The sequence below is a fragment of the Mus pahari genome, chromosome 8, assembly GCF_900095145.1.
Source record: "Mus pahari chromosome 8, PAHARI_EIJ_v1.1, whole genome shotgun sequence".
In the NCBI taxonomy this organism is placed as follows: domain Eukaryota; kingdom Metazoa; phylum Chordata; class Mammalia; order Rodentia; family Muridae; genus Mus; species Mus pahari.
Window position 1 is genome coordinate 61,308,863 of NC_034597.1, and position 22,868 is coordinate 61,331,730.

The following is a 22,868-nucleotide window of genomic DNA, read 5'->3' on the forward strand; positions in this document are numbered from 1 at the left end:
ACATACACACACACACACATACACACACATACATACACACACATACACACACACACACATACACACACACACACACACACACATACACACACAAACACACACACACACGTGCATGGAGGGAGGAGAGAAAGGAGTAATTAAAAAATGTTAATAAATAGTTCCAAGAAGACGCAACTGTGTCACCTTTCCCAGCTTCAACAAATGCTAATTAGTACCTATTACAGGCCAGTCATTAAGTCAGAGACTAGCAACGCAGAAGAGGCCCCTAGCCCTGTTGGTGCTAATCTTTACAATACAAAGTTCATACAAGTAATGACTCAGAGACTTCTACAGGGAGACAAGTGCTCTGACGGTGAGACACTTGGAAGCAGGGAGACTGTAGTGTCTGAGGCACATGTGTTAAAGGTTTGGTCCTGAAGGTGGTGCTACTGGGAGATTCTGTGCACCCTTACAGGTACTTATGTTGCTCAGTGTGTATGTGTGCATGTGTAAGAGTGTGTGTGTGTGTGTTTCTGTATGCCTTTCCTTAAAGGGGATTGTGAGACCTTATCCTTTCCTCATCCCATTTTGCTCTGCCAAATGTTCCCACCATGACCTGCTGCCTATAAGAGGCAGGCTCCAGAACCATATTCTCCACTATCTTGGACTGGAAACTTGGGAACTTCGAGCCAAAATAAACCTATTTTCTAAGTCAGTCGGTCCTTGCCGGTGTTTTGTTACAGTGTCAGAAAGTTGACTGACCAGCCATCTATTTGTGAGCCTGTGCTAAGTATGTAGCATTACACATTAAATGCCATTTTAACCAAATCAGGGAGGATATGGACTATTGTAAGATGTCTAATATACTTGCCTGGCCCAATAAGACTTGGCAGGGGTTAGACAAATCTAGGAGGCCAAGACTTAACACCAAGAAGTTCCTAGCTAACAGGGAAAGGTATAACAGTTGCCAACCAAACCCTACATTTCTGGGTCTTCTCTCTGGAGAGGAAAGGCCTAGGGGTAGGACAACCCTACCGCTACCCCCATCCCCAGGAGGTCATTTCCACTAGTGAGCCTGGGAAGAGAAGCTTCTGGGGAGATGGGTTGAACAGCCTCTCCTCTTTCTGAGAAGTCTAGGGTAAGAGGAAGCAGAGAGCACTGCCTGCTTTGGAAGGAGCCCAGATGTAAGCTTCACACTGGGCTGGGCTGGGCCCGGGGAGGCAGGAGGCCAAGCTGGAGGTGGAAACGCAGCAGCTTCCCTGCAGCCGCGGTGACATCTGCTTCTCATCCCCGCAGAGTCAGCATTACACAAATTGTTTTAACCTTGAGGCCTTACACACGGGTTCATCCTCCCTGGTAGGCCCCACTGGGTGGATACGTATACATTTACTTTATCACACACTTAGTCAGACACACATGGGTAATGTCCCGATGGGCATATGGTGACATCCAATCTTATGCTGTCTGTGCAGAGCCACTGAGGTCAGAGACTCCGCCCCTGCATATGTGAGCAGCATTCAGCATTGGATTCGGGATAGAAAGAACATATCTGAATGAATGAATGAATGAATGAATGAATGAATGAAATATCAAGCCATCTTTCCTCTGGTCTGCAAATACATGTTCAGAGACACACACTCACTCAGACACAGACCAACCAGATGTAGCAGTGACCTCAGCAGCATCAAGCCAATCTCTCATTTAACAGTCTAGGAAACTGAGGCCCAAAAAGGAAACTGGCTTAAGTTAGACTATACTAAACCTCTGGAAGGATTGATTTATATTCAGGCTTTACCATTCCTAGTCTGGTGGATTTACTCAAGTTCATTACCTCTCTGGAACCCACATTGTAAATACGCATATACAAAAATAGACACTCAGACACACACACACACACACACACACACACACACACACACACACACACACACACAAATACACACAGTCACAGAGCTCTTAAAAAACATACAAGCTCCAACACACACAAGCCAGTGGCAAGCTCTGAACTCATTAAGCCAGTAATAGTAGCAATAATGACACCTTATGTAAATGTCTGTTGAAATTTACCCAGCGTCTTCCAGTTCACAAAGTGTTCACTCATTAATGAGTCCATTTAATCCTGGCTCGCCCACAACTGCTCAGAAAGCCACAAGGCACCCCCTAGGAGTGTCTCACTGCAAACATCTGGAGAGATAACCTTGAAGCTCGATGCCAGCCCCCTTCCTTGACTTCAGAGATCAGGATCCTGGGGCCAGAGAGGGAAATGCAAGCCCAAGGTCACCAGCTGGTAACTAGTCGTGCTTGGGACAGCTTCTCTTAAGCTGACACTCTCCATGACCCAGGCTTTGTAACTGATGTGACAGAGACACAAGAAGATTCTCAGGGGCATGCACAAAGGGGTCTGGAGGATTCCCATGTGACACTATCCCAGGACCACCTCACACAGCTGTATACTTTGTACTTTTGCTTGTACGTGGTACCTCCAGGCACACACACCCATGGGCATCACCGGGCACAGCTGTTCCTCAGTCTCCCTACACTGCCGATTCCAGGACCCCTACAGACCGCACAGAATCTTGACATACTCGGGTCCGGATATAAAGTAGCATTGTGTTTGCATAGAACCCACCTGTGTCCCTCCTATTTTCTCTCCCTTTTTCTTCTTCTTTTTCTTTTTTGAGACAGGGTCTTAGGTGGCCCATTCTGACTTCAAACTCCCTATATAGCCAGAGATGACCTGGAAATTCTGATCCTCCTGCCTCTATTTCCCAAATGCCAGGTCTACAGATATGAACCACACCGTACCTGTTGGAACTCAAAGTTTGTGCATGCTAGGTAAGCATGCTACCAGATACCCTCACTCCTCCTATGTACTTTAGATCATTTCTTAGATGACTTGTAATGCTTAAGACAATGCAAATGCCAAGTAGCTATCGCACTGCGTTTCTTAGGCAATAATGAAAAAGTCTGTAGAGGTTCTGTCCAGACCAACTACACCTTACAGAAGGCAGTTGAGCCCATGCTGGAAGATAAGCAAAGAGTGGAGTCTTTGGAAGGTGAAACTAGTCTTTGAATCTTGCTTGGCTCCCACTAGCTGACATTCATGTAAACTTTTTGAAACCTCTGTTTTCTCCTCTCCAGAGAAAACACGTGATAGAATGCATCTCCTAAGATTACTTTACGGGATAAGGATATGTATAGGAAGCACCTAGCACCAAGCCTAGAGCACCAAGCCTAGAGCACAAAAAACAACGGCTAAACATCCGGTTACTGTGCTTGCCACACTAATCCTGGAGACAAAGTCAGCTCCAAACCTCCCCTAGACATGCTGGGTCTCTTGCACTCGCTCCCCAGCTGAACGACGCTATGGACAGACACTACAGAACCATGTTGGTCTATGAGTCCAGGCAGTGCGGGACCAGGGCAGGGCAAGTAGAAGGAACAGGGTTGGCTGCAGAGCTCAGCTGGATGCCCTGTGGTAGAGATGTCACGGCTGAAGAATGCGTGGGAACAGAATGGGGGCAGGGTGGGGTGGGAGGGGAGCTTATGGCCAGGAGTTGGGCTGACAGCTGGTCCATCTGGGATCCTAACCTTAGGAAGCCGAACAATCCAGATGTAAGAGAGTTCAGGATGCTTTCCTGGCCCAAAGGAAGCCCTGGGGTCAAGGTCAGGGTCAAAGAAGCAACAGTTTTCAACACAGTATCGCAAGTTTTTGTTTTGTTGCCTGGCTGTAAACCAGGCAGGAAGCACATGAGGCTCTGTAGCCAGGCCCAGTGCTGGAGGGGAAAGATCAGAGAGACACACATACCAATATGCATGTGGCCCTAGAGAGCAAGCAATCTTTGTCCCCCGGGTCAGCTTCTGGACTCCAAAGTCCCCTCCCCTTGGCATGGCCAGGTCTCACCTCCTGAGTGGAGCCTGGTTGGTGTGATGGAGCTCCAAGGCCTTATATGCAGGACAGGCATGTATTTCCCTCAATGAACGCAGACTTGTAGCCAAGGGAGGAAGTATTTACAGCCCCAGACTATGCAAATAGACTCATTCCCTCATCCACTTACACACCAGTGCACATCTGTGCCTGTGCTCGCACAAGGGCCCAACACACCCGGGTATACAGACCTGCTATGAAGCAAAGACTCACATATAAATATATACAACCAATTCCCTGTGCGAGTTCCAGTGTGTTCTTAAGTATAAGAAAAAGAAAGCAAAAGCGTTTCCTCAAAGGAAAGGGGCTCCTTGGAATGGACAGAGGCGTGCACATGTGTCAGGAGGAAGAAGAGCCACTAAGCCCCCATATACCTCCTCAGGAGGTGCCCTGCTCCCCGCCACCACCACCAGTGTTTATCCCAAATCACCGGAGAAACAGAATTCATAAGAGTCCCTTCTTCTGCCAGCAGTGGTGGGCCACGCTTTAATCCCAGCACTCAGGAGAGGCAGAGACAGGTAGGTCTCTGTGAGTTCCAGGCCAGCCACAGCTGAGATCCTGTCTCAAAACAAAAGAAGAGCCCCTCTCTTCCTGAGGCATCTCCTGGGTCCCTCTCCATTAGGGCCCACAGAGATGTTTTTCTCTACCTTTAGGGCATCAAAGGTGAGGGTGACTCAGGCAGGGAGCAGGGTCTTAGTTGAGTGGAGTGACTCACTCAGGATGTCTGGAAGAGGGAATGTGGTCTGGTGAGAGGTAAGGTCATGTGCTTCCTCTGGATTCCACACCTGGGCCACAAAGTCCCAGGAGTGAGGGTGGCAAGAGGAACCTGTAAATACAGTCCAGCTCTCCTGCAGACAGCAAAGCTGGCTGTTGCCTGAGGTCTCGGTGAAAGCCAGATGTGTCAGTGTCAAGACACTAGGGTGGGAATCTCCAAAATCCTCTTCCATGGCTTGGCATTCAACATAAGAAACCAGCGTTTCCAGTAAATAACGCGAGAGCAGGCTTGGAAGAAACAGTCTTAAGCACACCAATTCCCCAGGTTGGCTTCTAGCCCAAAAGTTCAGGACTTTCCCCAGAACATCAAGGGTCTTAAATTTTGTCCTTTTACTTTAACAGCAGTCCTAAGTGGATGTGGTGGCTCACCCCTGTAATAATCTTCGCATGTGGGAGGCTACGGGCAGAGGATGATGGGTTCAGGGGCAATTTGGTGAGACCCCCATCTACAAAAGTAAATAAATAAGTCTAATGCAAACAGTAACTAAAGAGATCATTTCAGAGTACGATGATGCCCGGCTATGTTTAGAATAAACTGCAAGGTCCCGTCTGAGCTGGGAGAATCAAAGAGTTTTCAGTGCTAGTTCTGTGTGGGAAGAGGAAGCGGGAGGATGTAGAAGAGGCAGTGGAGGAGGAGGGAGGAGGAGGAGGAGGAGGAGGAGGAAGGGGGTGTATCAGCCCCTTCCAAAGGAGGCTAAGGCAGACACCTGCCACAAGCGCCCCTAGCATCTGGGGTCAAGGCTATGGAGGGGCCAAGAAGCAAATCTAGCAGGAAGAAGCAGCACAAAGAAAGAGTTGGTGGGCCTGTCGCTGGAGGGGGGACAGGAGACAGGGCTCGGCAGATGTATATGTACACCAGTCCATTTTCCTGCATGGGTGATCCACGGGGCCTAGCGTCAGTCACACCCAGGAAGAAGGCCTGATCTGACCCTGAAGCTAGGCCCTGACAGGCTCTAGGACCTCTCAGCCACCTCAGGCCTGGCTGAGCTCCCCACCAGCCTCACATCACCCTGGTAGAGAACTTTCTCCAGAGCCCTTGTTTGAAGCTCCAACTCAGCCAGCCCCACCCTAGCATGAAATCTGAGACTAGGGATGGAGCCCCGAGCCTATTGCTATTCCCCCAAAATCACTCCCATTTTCAACAGTATGAGCATAGCTTCCTACCCATTCTCTGGGGCTGTGCTCCTGTCCCGGGTGCCTCCACAAAAATCTCCACTCTGCAAACCTTCCCAGACCCCTTCAACCACTTTGCTTTGCCCTCCCCATCACCAGGAACGAAGAGGTGATGAGGGGAACCCTACTCTTCCTGGCTCATGCTGTGTAACATTAGTGTGCTCTTGGACACTTGCTTAGAATGTGATCTCCTGAAGGACAGAGATCTGTCTGGCAACTCTCTGCACCTCCCATAACATCAAACCCAGCCCTGAGACATATCAAGAAACGTATATCACTGAACGGGTAGGAGACACAGGGTCAGGGAGATGTCAGCTTTTCCTAAAATTCAAGTCCATAGCCTCTCAAAGACATTAATCAAGAGCTGGAGGCACAGAGCGCAGGGAATGAACATTTATATAGTGTTTACTGTGTGTTAGTAATAAGTGAGTTATATATGTTCTCAGATTTAGCCCTTACCCACCACCTAGTTCTCTAATGAGGAACTGAAGTTCAGAGGCTGTGCTTGTGCTCAGCCTTCCCGGTGGCTAATGAGTCCTTCAGATTCCATGCCCTGCTCATTCTTCCTCCATCCCTCCTACCACACACGATGAGAGGGAGACTTTTAATGTCCTGGTTTGCCTACAGCCCACCAAGCATGGAAGAGGAAAGACTGAAGGGTTTCCTTTGCCCACAGTAAAATGGTCCCTATCCTACCTAAGGGTGGATGGAGCAAGGAGAGTCCCTAATCAGGTCCTCTGTGTTCAAGATTGTAGCTGCCTGTCCCAAGACTTTGGGTCCATTCCTTGTGTCCCAGTCCCTGGCTCTAGCTCTTCGAAGACAGGCTGAAGTCAGAAGCGGGAAGTCGAGGAAAAGTTGTGACAACTTGTCCCCAGTGTGTTCCAGACGCCCGGCTCAGGAACATCAATTAGGGCAATGGCTTGAGTGTCTGGTCATCTGGTCACTCCAAGGGGATCACAGCAGGAGGGTACTCATGAACAAAGATCACACACACACACACGAAGCCCTGGCTTGACTAATTAGCCTCAGGTGTCTAGGGTGAGAGAGCTGATGTAGACTATCTGAGTTCTCTTTGTGAGGCTCATTTGCTAACCTAATTTGGCTCTGGTAAAGCTCTCCTGGCACACAAAAGCACAGGTAAGTCCCCCTGCGCCCCTCAAACCCCCACCCCCGCCGCTGATTTCTCTGACTTTGACAGCTGTCTCTTGAGTGTTCAGAGAGCTCCTGCTGCTGGCTAGATTCGTAGAATTGCCTATGAAGAAGTATTCCATAGAACCTCCTGAAAAACTTTCTCTTTCCACTGGGCTGAGAAGCCGGGAAATCTATCCCTTTGGAGCTGCAGGCCTTCTGGGCATCAAACCAGACAGATGTGCTGTGCGGCACTATAGCAAACAGGCAAGCAGGCAAACACCAGTATTCCACAAAGCAGGAGGGATAGGGGAGAAGGGACACACACACACACACACACACACACACACACACACACACACAGAGTTTGGCCAGTAAAGTTTCCCGGTGGAGAAAAAGCCTCCTTGCCAGCGGGATTCGCTGGGACCTAGGGAGGTTTCCCCAGGATTCCTCTGCGAACGGCAGCCGCAGCAGTTTCCACAAACAGCAGCAAAACTTCAGTCCTAAAAGTCCCCCAAACTTCCCCCTCCCTTTCTCCCTCGGTCTTTTGTTCCCCCACTGCATTGCCAACCAAGCAGCTCCCAGCTTCCCACACTGGACTGTCCTCCCCCAACCCCAACTCCAACCCCAACCCCAACCCCTGGCCGGCCCGGAGCCTCGATCCCAGCCTGTCCACGCTCGGCTTCCGTGCGCCCTGGGGGAGCCGGGGGTCGCTCACCCGCCTTGCAAGGGTCTTTGTAGTTGAGGAGCTCCGGGGCGTCCTCTTCGCCCAGGTCGTAGGTGTAGTCGGCCAAGTCCAGCGGCCGGCCGGCACGCGGGAGCAGCAGCAGCAGCAGTAGCAGCGGCAGCGACAGCAGCGGCAGCGGCGGGCGGGCCACGCCGGGCATGCTGGCGGGCGGCGGTGGCGGTCGCGCCCGGACGCGGGAGCGGGGCGACGGGGAAGGGAGCGCTGAAGGCGAAGGGGAGGCGCTCTCCCCCCGAGGCCACCTCTTCCCGTCCCGTTTCCTGTCTCCCGCCCCCCCGCTCGGCCCGGCTCTCTCCGGCTCTGGGCTCCGGCGTCCCCTCGCCCTCCTCTCGGTCGCTCCCTTTCTTTTCTCGCCGCCCTCCCACTCCCCACCCCACCCCCCCTTTTAGGGAAATGAGCTCGCTGGAGGGCGGGTTTTCGTCCAGCTCAGCCCCCCTCGGGGCCGGGACCGTGCTCGGCCGGGCCGGGAAGCACGCCAGCCGGGCGGGGAGGACGAGAGTAGCACCGCCCGCCCCGGAGGGGAATCCGCTGCCTGGGGCTGGGGCCGGGGCCGGGGAAGGGGCGCGGGACCGGGATGCCCGGAGGCACCGCTCAGCGAGGGGCCCCCTACAGGCCGCTGTCCTGTACCGGGAGGAGTGCCTCCGGGCACGGGACACGCTGTCAGGTCTGTTCCTTCCTCTTAGACCCTGGATCAGCGATCGATCGTTCTCTCTGCCAGAGACTCCAGAGTCTGTCTGTCTTAGACCTCGGCTCTCTCGCTTCTCACTGTCTCTCTGTCTAGCTGTCTCCTCCCTGTTTGTCTCTGTCGCTGTCCTTCCCTGCGGACACACCGCTGGAGGGCGCCTAACACCCGTGTATTGCACCCAGGTCCCGTCCTCTGTCCCTGCCTTTTGCTCTAATCCCACTACCTGGGGTAGGACCAAACCTCCATCATTCTTAGAAAGGACGTGGCAAAGCGCCCCAACTCTCCAAACCCTCTTCTTCCCAGGACAGCTTCTGCTAGAGCTGAGAAAATGTGAAAGAAAAGAAGCGCCACTCTGTTTTTCAATCAGGCTGCTTTATTCTTTTGTGGTAGGATCCCCCTGGCCCATAGGAGAGACACCTTTCCTTTACCACCGGTTTCTGGGCAGGAGCAGCTTCCTGCTTGTCTGTCAAAGACCCTTTGTGGAGGGTCTTTCCTGTCCCGCTGCGGTTTCTACCGACCCTGCGAAGCAAAGAACTGATGCTTATCGTGTGAAGGAAGGGGACTGAAGAAGCCACCTGCTTGGGTCCAGTGTGGGATGTGTCTGGGAACCCTCCATCCTCAGACTGACTTCAAGAAATCCCTAGTAGGTCCCCTGACAAAGCAGGCAACCAAAACCCTGCCAGTGTTGCCCAGGCACCCTGAAAGGTACTGTTGCTCACCTGCGGGGTGCTAGATATAAAAGAGTGGTAGCTCTCCACACAGGGTGCTCACAGCAAGGCCTAGGAAAGCCAGGTCTCTCCCGGAAGAATCAGACTCAGAACCAGCATCATGCCCTTCCTCCTGGCCCAGCTTAGAGGTGGGTGTGGAGGGTTTGGCCTGGAAAGAACACCTACTTTCAATGTCACCTGCTTTATTTAGCGCGGGACACTAAGTTGGTAAGGCAAATTCTTGAGGGTCAGTTTCCTCACGAATTCAGAGAGGGACAGGGTTAGAAACAGAAGCCCATAGGTCATGTCTAAGCTCAGCCAAGGCCAGCAACTTAGCAGGGCCACCTGAGGGCTGGTAGGGATGGCGGGACACAGGTCCATGGAGAGAGGAGAACATGTCTGATCCAGAAGCTTCAATACTTCACGGGGTACGCGAGTCATCCTTTCACATGTCCCACTACTCAACCCTTGGAGGGAGACCGCTCTCTCCCTTCCCTCACACACCCACCTGGAAGTTCTGGAGTTTTCTAGCGAAAGCCTCAAGACTGGGGATGCTCTCTGGAGCCATCTTCATGATGTAACAGTAGGTTCCAGGAGCTGGCCTATAGGCTGTCAGGAGCTAGGCACACAACCCTGGAGGTCATTCACAAGGGCCCCTTGCTTCCTCCCCAGCCCTGGCTCTCAGCTGACCAACTCCCCTTAGATTGTCCAAGGGGGGGGGGGACACACTTGAGTCAGGGGTTCAAGCATCTGGGGCGAGGCAGCCAGGCACGGAATGGGGAGAGACCTCTGGAAATGCTACAACTGGCTAGTAAAGTTCCAGTAAAGTCCCGGTGGCCCCTCCGGTTTCCTCACCCGCTGGTAGTCATACACAACGATGCCAGTGGAGCCGATGGAGAAGGTAGCGATGGTGTCTGCTCGCTCACTCGGGGCTAGGCGTTTCTGAGTTTCCGGTGCTCCGATGCTCATCTCAAGGACCTAGGGGAAGGGTGTCTGACATCTCTCTCTCTTCCCTCAGCCTTTCGGTACCCATATCTACTCAGAATCCTCTATTCAAATGCTTTCCTAAGATCTCAGGAAGGTTATATATAAGAGGTGACAGAGCGACAGATGGTTATCACACTAGGCCAGGTCTGGAGGAGAGGATCTAGGCTGGATAGCTACCTCATCTCTGTTTGTCGCCCAAGATGTGCTCTTGTCTGTCTACTCCCTTCTCTTCCTCCTGAACAGCTGCCCAATCCCCCCATCATCTCCCAACCCCCTGTCTGCTGCACCTCTTTGCCCAACCCAGGCCCGCTCACCATCTCAGTATGTTTCTGACTCATGTGAAGGCCCATGAGCAGGGCCCCTACAATCACCACGACAACGAGGACCACCACCACAACCACGATGAGAAGGCGTTTGAGGTGCACGGGGCAGCAGGGGATGCGGAACTGGCTCCTGGGACCTGCTGAGTAATCCTGAGAGAGCAAGGGAGGCAGAGACACAAGTGGGTAGTGGAGAGGGTGGCTCCCGCTATCCCTGTGCAAGGGGGACACACCCCCCCGGACCTCTTTAGGCTATGAGTGTGCAAGGAAGGGCTGGGGAGATCAGAGGCTTTGGGGGAGGAAGGCTTTGGAGAAGGTGGCTGGACTCTAACAAAGACCATGGATACTTGGAAAGTTAGAAGCAAAGTCTAGGTTTGGAATAATCCAAGAGAGCCAGCTACCATTCTCTTCTTCTGTTTTCCCATGACGCCTGACAGCCCAGACATAGCTAGAGTTTTTGCTGCCTCAAAGGATCCAGGTGGCACCGTCTCTATGCCTTTACACGGATCCCCATTGTTCCTTCCCAATCCAGTCCATGTGCCAGCTTCATGCTTTTTTACACTTATTTAGTGTGTGCGCGCATGTGTACGTGTGTGTGTGTGTGTGTGTGTGTGTGTGGTATGTGTGAGTGTGCATGTATGTGATGCATGTGAAGGTACATGTGTGTGTGATATGAGTGTGCATGTTTGTGTACATGTATGTGGTGTGTGTGAGAGTGGGTGTATGTGGTGTGAGTGTGCGTGTTTGTGTACATGTGTGTTGTATGTGTGACGGTGCCTGTGTGTGTGTAGTATGTGTGAGTGTGCATGTACATGTGTGTGTGTAAGTCAGAGACAACTTTCATATCCTTTCATCATGTGAATTCCAGAGATTAAACTCAGGCCGCCACATTTGATGGCAAGCACCGCTACCTACTGAGCAATCCTTTAAAAAACAAAAACAAAAACATATCTATGACCCAGGCTGCCTTTCAACTCCTTATATATCTAAGGATGACCCTGAATGATTATCTTGCTTATGCTTCCAAACGGTATGCACCTCCATGCCTGGATTATGTGGTACTGGAGACCGAACCCAGGTCTCCATGCTTGCAAAGCGCTCTACCTACTGATCTACATTCCAGCCTCACTGCCATTTGCTCTGTGGTGCTTCCAGTAGCCTCCCAACTACGTGGTGGTGCTATCAGTGTTCCTCACAGGACTTTCTATCGACCCCTCTGTGGCTCTCAATCCCTTTATACAGGAATTCGTGGCTGTCATGCCTGCCTTTACCAGGGACTCCTAATGTTCAAGGTATCTCTAGCCTAGGAGCCCAACCCTAAGCTAGTTGAGTATATGAGTCTAGAAAAAGAAAAAAAAAGCCTACTGGAGGATGGACAGTCAAGTCCAGTATACTGTGTATACACACACACACACACACACACACACACACATGCAATCACACTCACCGGTGGACTCTCCATCAGGACCTCTTTGCTACCCACGTCCATTTTGTAAGGTTTCTCTCTCTCTCCTCTCCTCATCTCTCTGGTATGACCAGTGTTTTATATATATCATCAGAGAGAGAGAGGACAGGGGTGAAGGACTGGGTCTCCTGTCTGCCAGCCAAGTCCTTGGCTTTGTAGCTTGTTTGTTCCTGGCTTTTCAGAGCCCAGGCCCCGATAAGCCAGCTGCAAGAGCCCCCAAGGGCCCTTGGCCTAGGCACATGAATCCTCTTGGCCCCAACAAGAGCAAACCTGGGTGAGGTAGGCAAACTCACCCTCGGGCCACCTGCTCCTCTCACCGTGGGTGTCTTTCTGGCACGTCTGCCTCTCTTGCTGGCACCTGCCCCTGCAGCCCTGTGGCTTCTCTTCTCACAGGCCAAACTGTTCTGGTGGCGGCCAAGAAATCTGGCCATCCCTTGCCTCAAGATAACCTCTCCCCAGGCTCAGGCAGGAGTTCCATTCAGGGACTGAGAAAGTGGCGCTTGCTGATGGGGCTGGAGAGGTGGGCGCTGGAGGAACAGGGCTTGGGACAGCGTCTGGGGTCCACTAGTGTGGCTTCTTAGGGTCAGATTCCTCTTTGCCCGACCTCCTCCTATGCTCGCGCCATCCTATGCTCAGTGCTCCTGTCTTTCGAACTCTGGAGACTCTGTCCCCACTGATGGGAACATATTACTCATGGGTGCTGAGCACCGTTTTACTCTTTGCTCTGGGTTTGTCCTCTGGTGCTGAGGGTTAAACTTAGGGTCACGAGCATGCTTGGGAAGCCCTCTACTGCGAGCCACATCCCCAGCCCCTGACATTTCTTAAGCCAAGATGACCTTGCCCAGGACTGAGTGTGGTCCCAGCCTTCTCTGCCCCTCCACTGCCCTAACTACCCTTCTGTACTCCTCTCTATAATTACCTCTAAAGGAGCCCAAGGTGATGTCACCAAATCCCATTCACTTTCATCACCTCCTCCTCTTTCTCCTCCTCCCCATCGCTGCCTTCTCTCCCCAAATCCTCTTCTGTGCTTTGGGGTACTAAGTCACATCTACCAGTGACCTAGGATTGCCTGCACCCTTTCAACTTGGGGTTGGATACATGCGTCCAATTCCCTTGTAAAAGACTTACTTGGCTGGGCATGGTGGCACACGCCTTTAATCCCAGCACTTGGGAGGCAGAGGCAGGTGGATTTCTGAGTTCGAGGCCAGCCTGGTCTACAGAGCGAGTTCCAGGACAGCCAGGACTACGCAGAGAAACCCTGTCTCCAAAAAAAAAAAAAAGACTTACTTTTACTTACTTATGTGGATGAGTGTTTTGCCTGTGTGTTTGTCTCTGTACCACCTGAATGCCTGGTGCCCTTGGAGGTCAGAAAAGGACATCAAATCCTCTGGAACTGGAATTACAGACCGTTTCCAACTTCCATATGGGTGCTAGGTGTCAAGCATGGGTCCTCTGGAAGAGCAGCCAGAGGTCCTAACCAGTGCTCATCTTTCCAGCCCTCCGATTCCTCTTTAGCTGTTGGCCAGATGATCTCAAGAAAATCTTTGCACCTCTGAACTTGTATGACTGTGTAAGCCAGAGCACAGTACTGCCCTGTATTGAGCTGACACCCTGCTCTCCCACACAGGTGCCAGGTTGTCTCCCAAGTTGTTTCAAAGACTCCTCATGGACATACCAGATCCACAGGTGTGCAAGTCCCTTATACAAAAATCACCTAAGGAAGTTACCTATAGATGCATATTCTCGCACATGCTTTAAAACGGTTTGCTTTTGAGAAACCAACAACTCTCTAATTTGACTTAAGACTCCCTTAACAAGAGGGAATTAATACCTAGTACTGGAAACCTGGCTAGCTACTCAGTACTAGAGATGGTTATTGGAGGAGAGCCTATAGCCACTACACCAGCATAATCCCTAAGAATAGTCTATAAACATCTGTCCTTGCACCCACGGAGCAGTATCGACCTCACCCCTTGTCAAGGAAACTCTTTTTTGCAACAGAGACCACTACAGAAAACCACAACCAATCAGAATGAAGAGCTGTGGAGTCCAGTCCCAATGAATACGCCTACAAAGCCCTTCCCAGCTCAGGCTCCGGGGGGCCTTGCAGAACAGGAGACAGAAGGATTGTAATGGCCAGAGGATCGGGATCGGGGGATTTGCTTGAGACTGTGTCCCCTAGCACTATCAGAAGCTGCAGACAAAGGCTCAGCCACCTGACTGCCCAGATGAGAGGCAAGAACGACCCCAGCGACAAACTGGCCAAACTGGATGAGGAAAAGCCCACAGGCTTAACACCTACACAAAGAACCATGGGCAATGGGGAAGCCGGGGTGGAGGTGGGAAAGGTGGCCCTCCCCAGGGAAGAACAAACCCATCCATTGGTTTTCCAGTACCAAATGGTCACCCTTGAAAACACACATACAATATCAAAATATTTTTAAAAGAAAAAAAAATGTTTAAAACTTTCCAAAAAAAAATTGTTTTTGAGGTTTGTCTTTTGCCTGCATGTGTATCTGTGCAGCATGTGTGTACTGCGCCATGGAGGCCATAGACTGAGCCGGATCCCCTGGAGGTGGGATTCAACTGTTGAACTGGGGAATTGAATTCTGGCCCTCTGCAAGAGCAATGCGTGCTGCTGACCTCTGAGCCATTTCTCCAGGCCCTTGTTTTTACTTTGAGACAACCTCATCTCCCCCCGCCCCCCACCAAATCCCAGGTTGGCCTTGAACTGGTGGCGATCCTCTTGGCTTAGCAAGATTATACACATGTGTCACCATGCTCTGTTCCATGTATTGTTGAATGGGTGAATGCCAAATGCAGACACAGCACCACTCTACTTGAACTCTGAAATGTCACCCATCTCCCTAGCACCTTGTCCTTTCCCTTTGATCACAAGCTGGCCCCCTTCTCTCCAGCCCTGGCAGCCTCCCTGTCCCCCCACCCCAAGAATCCCCTCTCTAGATGGAGGGCCTCAGTATCAAGGCTGTACAGCAGCCTGGCATGTGAGATGAGAGTTCCTGAGACACTTAGTGGAGGGGAGAAGGAAGGAAATGTTTGCTCCCACTGTCCTCCTCCGCCCTCTAGCTGCCCCCTTAAATATTTGCCTAAGCCTCCCACAGCTCAGCAAAGTGTCTTAGTGTCAATGGAAGAAGGGGAGGTCTGAGAGAAGGAAGGGAAAAGGGAGCCAATGTCCCCTCCCCTTGGTTGTGTGCAGGTGACAGATGTAAAAGACAGCCTGCTTGTACTGCCCATCCCTCTGCCCCTCCCCCAGGCTCCCACTCTTACCCTGGGTTGTCCTGGAAACCTGGAGATTGATGGCTGACTCACACACACTGGGTCTGAGCCAGGTGGGCAGCAGGCCAGCAGGAGAGCCAAGAAGAACTGCAGGCATCTCGGGGTCCCTGTGGGCATCTCGGGGGGCCGCAGTGTCCAGTTGTGGTACTTATTCTGAACAGGAGCTACAGGGGGGGGGGAGGAAGGGAGGCTTGCCGTCATTGCTAAGTGTAGGGAGAACACTTCTGTTCTCTCTCGGGTCCTCGGGCTCCCCTTAAGCTGGGTTCTCACACCATTAGGACTTTAAAAGAACAGCCACAACTTGTTTTTATGGGGTCTGGGGGAAGCTGCTGTCAAGCTTCCCTGGGTGAATTTCAGATGTTTCTCAACATCTGGTAGGGGTCCTGGGTTCCTTGGAGAAGGAAGAGGGGAGGAGAAGGAGTGGGGAAGGAGGGAAGCTGCCTCTTCAGCTTGGACACAGACCTCAACCTTGCCCCCAGCCCAGCCCTATGGTACAGCCATCTTTACGTGCTCTCACTGAAGCTAGTCCTGACTGTGAATGCACTCACCCTGAAAGGCCAAGAGTCAAGGGCACGTGCTCTGTGACCTGTCCCTCAGTCCCAGACTCTGCAATCCTTTCACGGTCCCTCATTGTTCACCTGCCATTCAGCACACACAGTGTTAACTGGAATCTGCTATGAAAGATGGGGAGAGGGCTGTCAGCCTGCCTTCCCAAACAGAAGGAAAGGGATATGTTGGACCATGTTTTCTTTACAGTTCTGTGAACCTGTCACAGCAAGGAGCATGCACAGAGTGTATATGAGATCGTACACAACCATAAGACTGTTACCAAACACAAGGAGTCTCCCTCCGCAAGTCCCTAGTGCCTTCCTTTGATACATGAGGTCTGTGTTCCCCCTGGAAGCTCTGGAACCCACAGGAAGCCCTACTTTTCTAGACTTTACTGTGTTCATCTCTGAAATGGGCCTACTGCCCCCCCCAACTTCCCCGCCTCACAAAGCTGTCCTGACACTCAGATGACTTCATGGATGTCAAAGGACAATCGTCATCACTGTCATCTACTTCATCCTCAGGGCACCTCTCGCTAGCTAAGCCTAGGCTCCAAACTCCTCCCCCTTGTCTCTGGGTTGCCCTCTGTGACAACCCTGGCAGTGGAAGACCTCACAGTGGCCACTCACTACCCTTTGCCTGCTCCCAGCCCCTCAGCTGCACAGCCCAGGACAAGATTCACTCTGCCCTTTGTGTGCTGGGCAGAGCCGTGCCAGGGACGAGTGGGGATGGCTGTCCAGCTGCCCCAGTCATCCTCCTTACCCCTCCTTGCCCCTTTCCCTCAAGCTGGCTCTCACAAGACAGCACGGGCAACTGGACTAGCAGAGGCTAGTGGGTGTCAAGAGGCAGGAGTACCCCAGGCTGCAGGATCAGGGACTTTACCTCAGAGCAGAGGTTTCTCCCGTTGGCTGAAGCTCGGACAACTGGAGAAGATGTTTTTGTTGTTGTTGTTCTTTGTTTCTTTGGGGGCTTTTTGGTTTTTGTTTTTTTTTCCTTAGCTGGGGTCTCACTATATGGCCAGGATTCTCTTGAATTCTTGATCATCTTGCTTTAGCTTCCCTCTGGAGCATCAGTTCTCATCCCGTGGGTCCAGACCCCCTTGGGGGTCAAACGACCCTTTCACAAGGGTCATATGTCAGATGTTCACATTATGATTCATAACAGAAGCAAATGGGGCTGTAGTTCAGTTGTTAGAGTGTCTGCCCTTGATATGGTTTGACCTACAGCATCACATTTTGTTTGTTTGTTTGTTTGTTTTTGTTTTTGTTTTCCAAGCCAGGGTTTCTCTGTATAGCCCTGGCTGTCCTGAGACTCACTCTGTAGACCAGCCTGACCTCAAACTCAGAAATCCACCTGCCTCTGCCTCCCAAGTGCTGGGATTAAAGGTGGGCGCCACCACTGCCTGGCATCACATTTTTTTTTTTTTTAAAGGTAGATAGATGGTTGTAATCCTAGCATTTGGCAGGTATGAGGGACAGAAGTTCAAGGTTATCCCCAGCTATTTAAGTTTAAGGCTAGCCTGGAATACTTTAGACCTTGTCTCAAACACAAAAAGAGGCATGTGAGTCAACCAGCTATGGTGGTGCGTGCCTGTATTCAAGCACTCTAGAACAGTGGCTCTCACCCTTCTTAATGCTGTGAACCTTTAATACAGTTCCCCGTGATGTGGTGACCCCCCAACCGTAAAATTATATTCGTTGCTACTCTTCAACTCGAACCCAGGTCCTTGTGCACACTACCACTAACTATATTCTCAAACTTCTACATCTTTAACAAAAACCACTGCATCCATTATTTATTTAATGGTTTGTTTATTTGTTTGTTTGTTTAGGTATGATGGTGCCTCAGCATGCATGTGGAGATCAGAGAATAGCTTCTGCCACTTAGTCCTCTCCTTCCACTCTTTGGGTCCTAGGGATTGAACTCAGGTCATCAGACTTGGTGGCATCCTGCTGAGCCATCTTGCCAACCCACACGCCTTTGCCTTTTTAAACAAAAATAGCCGTAGAAAGAAATGTTGCTGTTATAATTCTTTTTTTTTTTTTTCTTCTTCAAATCTCTTCAGTCTGAGATTTCATCAAACACTCTTCATGTAGCTCTGGAAAATTCCAGAGTACTTTTTGTGGCAACATGGAAGTGTAATAGACAAATAATGTCCTTCTTAGGTGAAGTATGTTGACCTCGGAGACTCCATGGAAAGCTCTCAAGGAGCTCTGGACTCTAGAGTTACCCTTTGAAGAGCACTGGTGTAGAAAGATTGCTGTGAACTTGAGGTTGAGCTTCTGGGCCTAGGGCTACACTTTCCTTATCTGTAGATGGAAATTAATGTCCCTTCCCTCCAAAGGGCCAGCCAATTAACCGCGCCAAGTACACGGTAGAGATAGGGAGTTTGGCTGCTTTTCCCTTTCTTGTAGCCTCAGTTTCCTTGTTGATGAAACAAAGACCTGAGCCGGAGCATCCCCCAAGGCTCTTCCAACTCCCACGGACTGACGTGCAGTGTGAAACGGTCCACACTTCCCACTCCAGCGGTTACCCTTTCTCTTTTCAGCTCAGGCACAAAAGCACGCTGTGTTCCTCAGCTGATGCAAACAAGCTCGCACCCCCAAGCTCCCAATCTCTCATGCCAACCTGGATGTACATGAGTCACTTGCGACATACCCCTTAATTCTACGCCCCCTCACAACCAAGACACACACACAAGTGCACCGTAGGTCCACAGATCCATGTGCACCCTGCATAGACACAATTCTCATACAAATGCATTCTCTGCACACACAACTCTGGAGATCAGACACAGAGCCTGGTGGCCTGGTAGGGCACGCTGCGGACGGGTGCAACCACTCCATCCTTTGGCTGCTCTCCCGCGGGCGCCCGGCCTGGGCCTCCCCGCTCCGCCCCCGCGCGCGCCCCCGCCGCCTGCGCCGCAGTCCGCGTCCACCAGCCCCGGCAGCCAGTAGTTGCGGTCCCAGTTCCGCGCAGCGCTCCGGAGCTGAAAGGACTGCAGCCAGCGCCCGAGGTCTGGAGGAATAGGTGGCGCCTAGAGAGAGCGGGTGGCACCAGAGTTGCGGCAGCCCGGAGGTGGAAGCTCTCGAGAGGGGCAGAGCAGCCTGCGGGGAGTCAGGGAGCAGCGGGGCGCCGGCAGGCTGGTGTGGGGGAGACCCTGCAGGAGGCATGGCCGGGCTACGAGCCAGGCGGGGCCCTGGGCGCGGGCTACTGGTGTTGTCCACGCTGGGTTTTTGCCTAATGCTGCAAGCCAGTGCCAAGAGACCTCCTAAGACGCCCCCCTGCCCACCCAGCTGCTCCTGCACCAGGGACACCGCCTTCTGCGTGGACTCTAAGTCGGTGCCCAAGAACCTGCCTTCAGAGGTCATCTCCCTGTGAGTGTCTACCTAGCCTTGGGGGTGGGGAAAGGAAGGAAGGCACAGAAAGCTCTGGAAGAGAGAAACCCTGCTCCTCTTCTGAGAGGATATGGACCAGGAGCACTCCCGGGTATCCTCAGAACTGGGGACTCTCCAGGCCCCAGTCTGCAGGGAGCGCTGCAATCCATACAGCAGCCATAGCTTGGGTAAACCAGAGTTCATGGCCAAGGATGAATCATCACCATCAGCAGCAATGAGACCTACTGTGTGTGGGTTGGAGGGAGTGTCTACAAGAGCATGCTGGCCCCTCCCTGTGAGGTCACACCAAGGACAGAAAGCAAGAGGACTAATAGCAGCAGGGGGAGGGGTGACAAGTGAACTTGCCCTCGTGGTACCTCGGCATGGGCCAGACTCCTGCCACTGGGTCTGCTGTTGTGCACACAGCTGGGCCAGCCTCACTTGCAGCAACTGGCCCATGACTCCCACCCCTTTGCCTGTGGGGCTAGAGAGACTGTGAGGTCCCCCATCTTGCTGCCCCATCTCTCAGCAGCACCAAGACATTGTGGGTGTTGGGTAATTGTGCTGATGCTGGTAATGGAACCTGCTCTTGGCTGAGAGGGAAGGTGAGCCTGGGGCCACTGTCACTTCTGGAGGCAGCAAGGGGGAAGAATGGAGGACATTGAGTTTTGGGGAAGAAAGGGTAGCTGCAGGTCGGGGCTAGGGCTGCTGAACACAGAAGCCACTGCCCTGTCCACCTCTGTCCGCAGTACAGGTCCTTCAGCCACTTACTCAGTCTTGGCTCCTGTGTTCCCTGCAGGACGCTGGTGAATGCTGCCTTCTCAGAGATCCAGGACGGAGCCTTCGCCCATCTGCCCTTGTTGCAGTTCTTGTATGGATGGCTTTGTGGAAGGGCGGGTGGGGACGTGGTAGAACCCAACAGATGCTGAACCTGGGTGAGAGTAGGTGGAGGGAGGGTTTGAAAATGCAGATGTCCCGATAGAAGCGGAACATGGAGTGACGCGGGGTCAGGAGTCCGGGTAGCAGGGAAAATGCACACAGAAACCAAGAGTGGGGGATATACAGAGCATAGACTCCACATCTCTAGGGGGTCTAGGGAGCTGGGTTGAAATGGCCTGGCCCAGTGCCAGAACCTGGACACTTCAGAGGAGGGGCTTGTGCTAAAGACAGGTGACTCCAGGGGTCAGAGTTCAGGAGGCATGGTGGACAGCTGTTGGTGCAGGGCTAGAGTGGGTTAGGGTGAGGATGAGAAGACTGGACGAGGAGATGCCATGGAAGTGGGCCAGGAACCAGCTCGGCAGGATAACATTGCCTCCCACCATATTCAGGAGCCAACAGGGAGTTTGTGCATGGAAACAAGTTCACACCTGGCCTTGCTGTCTAGGGGTCCTGAGGGATGGGGTAAGGACAGCCAGGTCTTGAGGAAGCTCACAGGTAGGTTAGTAGGCATGGGCAGCAGGGCACACCCTCACAAAGACTAATTCCTGCTTTGTCTTCCCAGGTTACTCAACTCCAACAAGTTCACACTGATTGGAGACAATGCCTTCATAGGACTGTCGCACCTGCAGTACCTGTGTGTGGGAGGGAAGGGTCAAGGGCAGGGTGGAAGGAGGGGGCCCAGTCCCTAGTGGGATGGGAGGGAAAGTGCAGGGGGAAGGCTGGGAGCAGGGGGGGAGTATGAGCCCTTGAGTGTCCTGACTGCCCCTGTCATCTTGCCTAATACCCCATCACTACTACGGTGTGACATTATTGTACACTGTGGAAGCCAGTCTCTGGCTCCTGTGCTGGCATCTGGCTTCGGACTTAAGGAAATCACCACTGGGGGGATGGTCTGGGACTCTGAGTGGCAACTAAGGCAAGTTGTTATTTTTCTCCAGCTTCATAGAGAACAACGACATCTGGGCTCTCTCCAAGTTTACCTTCAGAGGACTGAAGTCCTTGACACACCTGTGAGTACCTGACACCTGTACCCACATTGGACTGGAGCCCCTGTGGCCTCTGGATGTGGTCATGATCTTTTTGTTTTGGTTTGGTTTGGTTTGGTTTGGTTTTTCGAGACAGGGTTTCTCTGTATAGCCCTGGCTGTCCTGGAACTCACTTTGTAGACCAGGCTGGCCTCGAACTCAGAAATCCGCCTGCCTCTGCCTCCCAAGTACTGGGATTAAAGGTGTGCGCCACCACTCCCGGCCAAGATCTTTAAGTGATCCCAGGCTCTTTCTTGCAGCTCTCTGGCCAACAATAACCTTCAGACACTGCCCAGAGACATCTTCCGTCCCCTGGACATCCTGAGTGACTTGTAAGAGCTGAACCCTGCCTCTTCCCACAATGCCACAGAGGGCACACCCTTCTGCATCCAATCCCGCAGAGAGCATACCCCTGGAGGGAGAGGTGTGGGAGTCAGAATCGGGGTGCTCAGAGACTAGAAGGATTTGGGTTTGAGGGCTTGGAGAAGGTGAAGTCAAGTTAGATGTAGCTGAGAGCCTTCCGAGCTGGGATTCTTCAAGGCCCACACAGCCTTTCACAAATGCTAAGAACTTAGATGTGTAGGGTAAAGACGTGTGTTTGTTTGAATGTTTGGTTGATTTGAATTAACAGTAAAGAACTCTAGCATATCTGCAGCCATTTGCTATTATTTATATCAAAATGAAATGAAGTGGAAGCTCCTGAATTCTGAGGAAGAGGGATGTGACATAGAGTGGGATAGGCTGCCCATTGCGAAAAGTGCCTGGAAGCGTACAGGCCTGGAATCTCAGCCACCCACGAGGATGAAGCGTGGGGATCAGAAACAGTAAAAAGTTGCCTCCTGATTGAAAAGTAAAAACAGGGCTGGTCATGTAGAGAGCACTTGCCTAGAATGTGCACAGTCCTGGGTTCCAATCCCCAGTGTTACAAAAATTAAAATTGAAAGTTAAAAACCAAAGACATCCGGCTAGGTAGGTAAGCGGGCAAGAGCAGCTAAAGGGTCTTCCCCCTCTGTGTCCCGCCCTCGCAATCCAGGGACCTCCGGGGCAATGCACTTAACTGTGACTGCAAGGTAAAGTGGCTGGTGGAGTGGCTGGCACACACCAACACCACGGTGGCCCCCATCTACTGCGCCAGCCCGCCCCGCTTCCAGGAGCACAAGGTGCAGGACTTACCTCTTCGGGAATTCGACTGCATCACCACCGGTAGGACGTGCCTCCCCTCCGGCTGAAGGCCACCCAGCTGGGCACACCCAGCTGCTATACCCAGGTTCCCACTACCACCCAGAGGGTTGGTGCCTTTTTCCTTGAGGTTGATCCCACCCACCTACATCTCTTGTCCCTGCAGATTTCGTCCTCTACCAGACTCTGTCCTTCCCAGCAGTGTCTGCGGAACCCTTCCTTTACTCCAGCGACCTCTACTTGGCTCTGGCCCAGCCAGGTGCCAGCGCCTGCACCATCCTCAAGTGGGACTATGTGGAACGACAGCTCCGAGACTATGACAGAATTCCAGGTACCTGGGTGTGGCCTGCCTCTGCTGGTCCTATCCAGCGGGGAAGGTGATAGGAGGCTCTTTTGTCTAACTCCAGTCAATTCCTAAAGGAAGAAGAAGGGATGAAAAGTGGTTTCTGCCCATAAGGAATTCATAACAAATGAACACTTTGAACCAATTCTAGCCCTGACACACATCAATACACCTATTTTATAACATAAATTAAAACATTTTAGCTGGGCAGTGGTGGTGCACACCTTTAATCCCAGCACTTGGGAGGCAGAGGCAGGCGGATTTCTGA

The 22,868-nt window shown here is 52.1% G+C and overlaps 3 protein-coding genes across 6 annotated transcripts in view; 1 reads left to right on the forward strand and 2 right to left on the reverse strand.

Annotated features, from left to right (window-relative positions):
- Window positions 1-8,081, reverse strand: part of Bmp1 (bone morphogenetic protein 1) — a 47,692-nt gene extending 39,611 nt beyond the window's left edge. The window contains exon 1 of one of the 2 annotated variants that reach the window (XR_003844389.1): window positions 7,701-8,060. Coding sequence is in view for 1 of the 2 variants with exons in the window: in XM_021202992.1 (XP_021058651.1) it covers window positions 7,701-7,869 (169 nt within the window). In the remaining variant the exon portion in view is untranslated. Of the gene's footprint in view, window positions 1-7,700 lie in introns of both variants that reach the window. The other variant, XM_021202992.1, reaches the window with a different exon arrangement.
- Window positions 8,082-9,141: 1,060 nt separating this feature from the next.
- Sftpc (surfactant protein C) lies at window positions 9,142-11,915 on the reverse strand. Of its 3 annotated transcripts, none has more exons than XM_021204201.1 (5): window positions 11,874-11,915; window positions 10,421-10,579; window positions 9,975-10,097; window positions 9,628-9,738; window positions 9,142-9,288 (listed from the first exon to the last, which is right to left on the reverse strand). In XM_021204201.1, the coding sequence occupies exons 1-5, from the start codon at window positions 11,913-11,915 to the stop codon at window positions 9,142-9,144; spliced, it is 582 nt and encodes a 193-aa protein (XP_021059860.1). The 3 variants fall into 3 exon arrangements, with proteins under 3 accessions (XP_021059860.1, XP_021059859.1, XP_021059861.1); XM_021204200.1 differs by having other exon boundaries at window positions 9,142-9,304; window positions 9,620-9,738; XM_021204202.1 differs by lacking the exon at window positions 10,421-10,579 and having other exon boundaries at window positions 9,142-9,304; window positions 9,620-9,738.
- A 6,744-nt stretch (window positions 11,916-18,659) lies between these two features.
- The window catches only part of Lgi3 (leucine rich repeat LGI family member 3), a 7,532-nt gene continuing 3,323 nt past the window's right edge, over window positions 18,660-22,868 (forward strand). Inside the window, exons 1-7 of the mRNA XM_021203706.2 lie at window positions 18,660-19,114; window positions 19,914-19,985; window positions 20,616-20,687; window positions 20,992-21,063; window positions 21,339-21,410; window positions 22,112-22,281; window positions 22,424-22,588. Coding sequence (XP_021059365.1) covers window positions 18,909-19,114; window positions 19,914-19,985; window positions 20,616-20,687; window positions 20,992-21,063; window positions 21,339-21,410; window positions 22,112-22,281; window positions 22,424-22,588 — 829 coding nt within the window. The 5' untranslated portion in view covers window positions 18,660-18,908. The remainder of the gene's footprint in view (window positions 19,115-19,913; window positions 19,986-20,615; window positions 20,688-20,991; window positions 21,064-21,338; window positions 21,411-22,111; window positions 22,282-22,423; window positions 22,589-22,868) is intronic.